Source organism: Cyphellophora attinorum, assembly GCF_001299255.1.
Source record: "Cyphellophora attinorum strain CBS 131958 chromosome Unknown Contig6, whole genome shotgun sequence".
Taxonomy (NCBI): Eukaryota; Fungi; Ascomycota; class Eurotiomycetes; order Chaetothyriales; family Cyphellophoraceae; genus Cyphellophora; species Cyphellophora attinorum.
The window spans coordinates 1,296,911-1,302,910 of record NW_017253234.1 but is presented as its reverse complement, the minus strand read 5'-3'; the positions used below and the strand labels follow the sequence as shown (position 1 = coordinate 1,302,910).

General features: G+C 55.1%; 3 protein-coding genes across 3 annotated transcripts; 1 reads left to right on the top strand and 2 right to left on the bottom strand.

The window, feature by feature from the left end:
* Positions 1 to 10: 10 nt before the first annotated feature.
* On the bottom strand, positions 11 to 2,478 carry AB675_2229 (ATP-dependent RNA helicase DRS1; the record flags this gene model as incomplete). The annotated part of the gene is made up of 1 exon (XM_018142183.1): positions 11 to 2,478. A coding segment is annotated over one exon (2,468 nt), but the record flags the coding sequence as incomplete, so codon positions are not given.
* A 1,584-nt stretch (positions 2,479 to 4,062) lies between these two features.
* Positions 4,063 to 4,784, top strand: AB675_2228 (Adenine phosphoribosyltransferase; the record flags this gene model as incomplete). The annotated part of the gene is made up of 2 exons (XM_018142182.1): positions 4,063 to 4,141; positions 4,213 to 4,784. The coding sequence occupies 2 exons, from the start codon at positions 4,063 to 4,065 to the stop codon at positions 4,782 to 4,784; spliced, it is 651 nt and encodes a 216-aa protein (XP_018003009.1).
* A 40-nt stretch (positions 4,785 to 4,824) lies between these two features.
* Positions 4,825 to 5,467, bottom strand: AB675_2227 (uncharacterized protein; the record flags this gene model as incomplete). Its single annotated transcript, XM_018142181.1, has 2 exons — positions 4,825 to 5,246; positions 5,302 to 5,467. 2 exons carry the CDS (start codon positions 5,465 to 5,467, stop codon positions 4,825 to 4,827), a joined length of 588 nt encoding a protein of 195 aa, XP_018003095.1.
* Between the last annotated feature and the right edge of the window lie 533 nt (positions 5,468 to 6,000).

Sequence of the window (6,000 nt, the reverse complement as noted above, 5' to 3'; positions counted from 1 at the left end):
CTGGTTCGACATATTCCGTCTGCCATACCTATAATCATAATGACCGCGCACACCACCACCACCACCGAACTTCTTCGACCGTTCCGTACGTCCCGTAACCTTGTCCTTCTCCGCCCTCCGCTTCTTCTTCTTGGCTGCATCTTTCGCTGCGCTCTGCTGCTCCAATAACTTCTTCTTCCCACCCTTGCCTCCGCTTTCCGCGCCGCCTTCTTTCCGCTCCCGCTTCGCATCGAGCCGCTTCTTATCCTTATTGGACAATTTCTTTCGCTCGACTTTGACCTGCACTTTCAAGCCTGCGGGGTTGTTGAGTGCCTCGAAGCCACGCTTCTTGGCATCCAATTTCTCCTTCTCGGTCTCGAACCATGTCCGTTTGGGTCGGGCGAGGATCTCGTCTTTGTGCTTGAGGATGTTTTCGCCGCGGGTGAGTTCGTTCTCGGTCTGGGCGAGGAGTTTGGCTTCCTTCTCCTCTGCTAGGATGGCTGGAAGGTCATCCTCTGTCAGTATTTCGAGGCGAGCGTGCATGGCCTCGACTTCGTCCTGGGGAAGGGCGCGGGAGATGACTTTTGCGCCTTGAGTCCTTGCAGCACGAACGGCGGATTTGACGACTTTGCGATCTGGTTCGGCGGCGATGGTGCAGGCGCGGCCCTCACGGCCTGCGCGAGCGGTTCGGCCGACGCGGTGGACGTAGATCTCGTGGGTTTGTGGGGCTTCGTAGTTGAGGACAGCGGCGACGTTTTTGATGTCTAGACCGCGGGAGGCGAGGTCGGTGGCGAGCAGGTGGGTAATGGAGCCGTCTTTGAAGGCGTTGACGGCGGAGATGCGTTGGTCTTGTGTCATGCTGCCGTGGAGTTCGCCGGCTTTGAGGCCTAGGAGGCCCAGGAGGATGCGGGTTGTGTGGGCGGTTGATTTTTGGCGGAAGAAGATTATGGTGCGGGTTTTGTAGTGGTTTAGGCAGAGCAGGGCGAGGGAGGCGAGGCGTAGGTGTTCGCGGCCGGGGCGTAGGCGGACGAATTCTTGGGTGAGGGTTGTATTTGTTGTGGTGGCGGAGGCGATGGAGACGCGGACGGGTTTGGTCATGCCGACGCGAATGAGGGTGTCGATGCTGGAGGTCATGGTGGCGGAGAAGAGCATGGTTTGCCGGGACTTGGGCAGGGTGCGGAGGATTTCGTCGAGCTCGTCGGCGAAACCGGTCTCGAGCATGCGGTCGGCTTCGTCGAGGACAAGGATTTCGATGGTGGAGATGGTGAAGGAGGCCGAGTTGCGCATGTGGTCGATGAAGCGACCGGGGGTGGCGATGATGATGTCTGGGCGTTTCTTGAGGGTGGCCTCCTGCTCGCGCAGGGAGAAGCCGCCGACCAGGGTCGCGAGGGTGATGTCGGTGTATTTGGTGAGAGCCACGGCGACGGAGTGGCATTGGACTGCGAGCTCACGAGTGGGCATGAGAATTGCGACGCGGGTGGTGGGGACTCGGCGTGGTCGGTAGAGAAGACGCTCGAGAATTGGGAGCAGGAAGGCGGCAGTCTTGCCGGAGCCTGTTACGGCTGAACCTACGACGTCGAGGCCTTGAAGTGCCATTGGGATCGTGCGTTGTTGAATTGGGGTCGGTGTTGAAAAGGCTAGCCCGGCGACCGCTCGGAGGATTGGACGTGATAGAGAGAACTGTTGGAATGACTTAGCTGCTGAGAGGTCGCTGGGGTTCGCTTCGGGCGCGAAGAAGGCAGCTCTCTTTTCTCGCTCGTCGTCGTCGGATACTGGCGATGTGTTGTCCGTGTCCGCATCGGAGGCCGACCCGTCGTCATCGGGATGAGCAGTCGGTGATGCTACTGACTCGTCATCGTCTTCTTCGTCGGTCCCGGATGCTGGCTCCTCTTCATCTGAGGCTCTTGCGCCATCCTCGTCGGCTTCCGGAGCCACAGAGGCGCCAAACGCATCCTCTACGACGAGCTCATCGTCGTCAAATGTGATAGGCGCATCTTCTCCATCACTGCTCTCGTCGGACGCCACATCTGAATCCTCATCCGACTCGGCAGCCTCTTCATCAATCCCCTCAACGTCGTTGTGGTCTTCGGAGTTGTTCGCGGCGTCTACGACAGCGTCCCCGTTGACTTTGGCTCTTCTTGCGATGATAGCATCTAGATCCACGCCTTTCTTGGTTGCGGTCTGTGTCTTGGTTGTCGTCGCTCCCCAGCCATCGAAATCCTCGATCTCTTCAGTCAGATTGTTTGTGCCTAATTCAAACTCGAAGTCAGAGTCAAGCGCATCATCTTTGATCCCATCAACCTCCTCGTCGCTATCGTCCTGCTCCACAGCCTGCGTTTTCTGCTTCTTGTTTTTCTTTACGGGGACAGCCGCCGCAGTGAGGTCTCTTTTTCGTTTATTTGAAGTCGACCGGTCGGTCTGGGGCTGCTCGAGTTCACTTAGATCGCCACTGTCGTTGTCTGAGAGGGTGAAAATGAGATCGTCGTCTGCGGACGGCATGGCGGGCGCGAGTCTGCTAGTCGGTGAGATCACTGCCATAGGACATATTCACGGCGTCCATCTTCAAATTCAAGAAAGCGCCGCAACTTTTTTAGTGGGTCGGCGGGTCTACTCCGGGTAAGGTAAGGGTAAGGCGAGGCGAGGCGTCGCAGATTTCTGGGCTATCCCCCACTTCAGGCAGTGAATTTCACCACGGTACGTGGAATCCTATTCACGCCGATGTCTTCTTGCTCTTTGGTCCTTGCAAGAATTGCCGCTGGACACCGTTACTGCGGAGTGGATAGTCGTCGATAAGGCTAGACACGTCACCATATCCGGCCAGAGATATCTGAGCAGTACCCAGGCGGCCAGGCGAAACCCTAGCGTTTAACTTGCTTTGTCCACGTTCAAGGGAGGCTTGCAGTAGCCCTGCCGTCGTTGAAATGCCAACTGTCAATGCCTGGAGACTGTTTGTGACAGGCTCACAGTCAACTTTCGCGGAGGGTAGAGTCTCGACAACGTGTGTCGTGGTCAGAAGGCGACCAGTAGCCACAGTGTGAGTCACGACGACCATATCGCAGTTCGCGATAACCACGAGGTGATATTCTAGAAGCTTTCCTGTATAGGGGCGGCGTCGATCGCAAAAGTAGCGAGGACGATCTTCCGATTAAGAACATCGTTTGGCTCGGAGAACTGCATGCTGCACCCCATCCTGTCATGTAGAAAAGCGTCCGAAGATGCAACGCATTGACCCGTGAGCCTCATCAGAGCTGGATCCGAGAACGATCAGGATGGCCCCAACAACTACCCAACACAGCAGGAGCGTACTGCAAGAATGACTGTGCTGCGTCAGCTCTCTTAGACATGCTCCTTTGTTCGAGACATCAAGACCCAAGATGAGTGATACCTCCTAAGCACTCGGATGCAACGGTGGAGAGCCCGCCGGTGGTACAGCAGACGTGCCTGTATCACGCCCACTCGACTCCGATAGATGAGAGGAGCTTGGTCCCTCTTGCAGACTGCATGTGAAAAAGCAGGGTTCCCTTACAGCAACCGCGAAGCATATGCTATCTATAGATGTCACCATATTGCGACATCTCGATTCAAGACTCACGACTGCGCGGCCAGGATCCACGAAGCTTGCTATCGAGGACAATGAAAGGGAGGACCTGCTTTCCATAGAGATGTGACACGGGTTTGCTTTGGAAGCTTCGAAGAACAAGAACAAAGAGCGAGTCCTGAGGGAGTATACACCATCGTCGGAGTAGTGACTCGACGCGGTTTGATAGCTAACCGCGGCGGTGGCTTTGCGTGAATATCCGGCCCAGAGACGCGGCATGCCAAAGTGATTCGCCTACAGCACATCAGCTCATTGTCTCGATGGAACCCGTAGTCCACTTGTTCTTGCTCATGTCAGGTCGCGTCAAGCAGAGAGGGCACAGTTGGTGCCTTAGAGAGTGGAATCCTAGCCGCTCGTCTCGGCTGTAATCTTTTTCACCTGTCACCAAAATATTTTTCCTGCGGCTGCCTCGCTTGCTCCTGTTGTTCTTATATGCTCACCGTCTTTTTATTATTCTGGTTCTGATTTCTTCTTCTTTCCTGACCATGACTGATCAACCGTCCGCCAACACCATCCCACTACAAGATGGCACCTCGCGACAGCAGTCCAATGCCTCCGCCTCCGGTAAGCCCTCAGCACCATCTACGAAAGCAAAATTCTGCCATGATAAGAAGCTAATCAATTGCGTGATACAGCCACCCAACTCACCGGTTCTGAGACGCTCGTAGATTTACAGAAGAAGTTGACGGCGGGGCTCAAGCAGTATCCAAATTTCCCTCAGCCTGGCATTCTATTTGAAGATATCTTCCCTCTCTTCGCCGACGTCCACCTCCACCGTGCCCTGATCAAGGCCTTCCTCCTCACTATCAAGCAACAATTAGGCTCCGAGAAGCCGGACATAATCGTTGGACTCGATGCCCGTGGCTTCTTGATTGGTCCCCAGCTGGCCGAAGCTCTCGATGCTGGTTTCGTGCCAGTGAGAAAGCCAGGGAAACTGCCAGGACAACTGGAGACAGTAGAATACCAGAAAGAATACGGCACAGACAGCTTTGCCATCCAGAAAGAGTCTGTCAAGCCTGGCAGTAGGGTCCTTGTGGTCGATGACCTGATTGCCACAGGAGGCTCTGCCGCGGCTGCGGAGGCTCTGATTACGAAATGTGGCGGACAAGTACTGGGCTTCTTGTTCCTCATTGAGTTGACCAAGCTCAATGGCCGATCCAAGCTTACGGCTCCGGTGTTCACTGTCCTCGAAAGCCAAGCAGATTGAGCCACCACAACCACTATTATACGTTACCGCACCACAGCGGCTACAACTTAGCCGTCGACTGCACTGCCTCCAGAGCAGCAGCCGGATCGCCCATGTCATCCGTGGTCTGGGAGGGATGAGAATATTTGACTATTCCCGAAGCATCGATCGCAAACATGCCGCTGATCTGCCAACGGGTACCAGTCTCGGTCGGGCGGTTCTTGATCTTCTCTTGAAAAGCCAGGCGGAATACTTCAGCCATGCTCCACGGGTTCAGAACGTGCCAGAAGCTCGCTACTCCGAGTCCATATTGCGCATAAATCTTCTTTTCATTATCGACAATGATTTGGACGTTGCCGGCGCCGCCAATTGATTCGGTCCAGTGGTCGGTTGAGATCTGATCACTGTGAGATACCGCGATGAACTGCACATCCTGGCGTTCTTCGGCGAGCCGGCGGAGATTCAAGAAGATCTTTTCAGCAACTACTCTGGCGTCAGCATTCTGAGCATTGCCGATTCGATTTGCGGAGGCTCGTACAAGGACATCCACAGTGTCGAAGGAATGCAATCACAACGGGCTTGCCATCTTTGCGAGGAAACGAAATCTCGGCTACTGATGGAGCAGGTGAGTTGACGTCAGGGGCAGGCTTGGTGTCCAGACGGGCAGGGAATGCCCACGAGGCGAGCTCCCCTCGGGCAGTCATCTTCAGAACTCGGAGGGAGCTTTTGATTGAATTGCAGTCTGATTCTAAGAAATTGATACTGATCACCCGTCCATGACGTCCATTTAACCACTATATATGTGCCCCTCTTCTTCAATGCGGTTCAAAACTTAGTATCGGCTATGCCCATGACGCCGCGAGCTACCGCCCGGGCCAACGCCTGAAGTACCGAGGAACAAGCTCGTAAGCAAGTGATGGCAGGGGTGGATCGAGTGTTCAATTCAGTGGGGTAGAGCCATCAAGCCACAACCGCCCATACAGGAAAAAGATGGGCAGCGAGTTCTGAAACACACTGCAGCCGGGACTTCAATGATGGTTGCCGTGGATAAGAAATGTCGCTACGTAGAATATTACCGGCACTCAACAGCTGACTTACTTCTTTTCCTTGCACATTCACCATCTTGACGTGCCCGCTGCCTCTCCAGTCACTCGCTTGAACTTCCGATAGTACTTTCCGCGCATCACACCGACTCTGCGCCTGCCGTCCCAGACCACGCGCTGCAGCTGAAGCCACG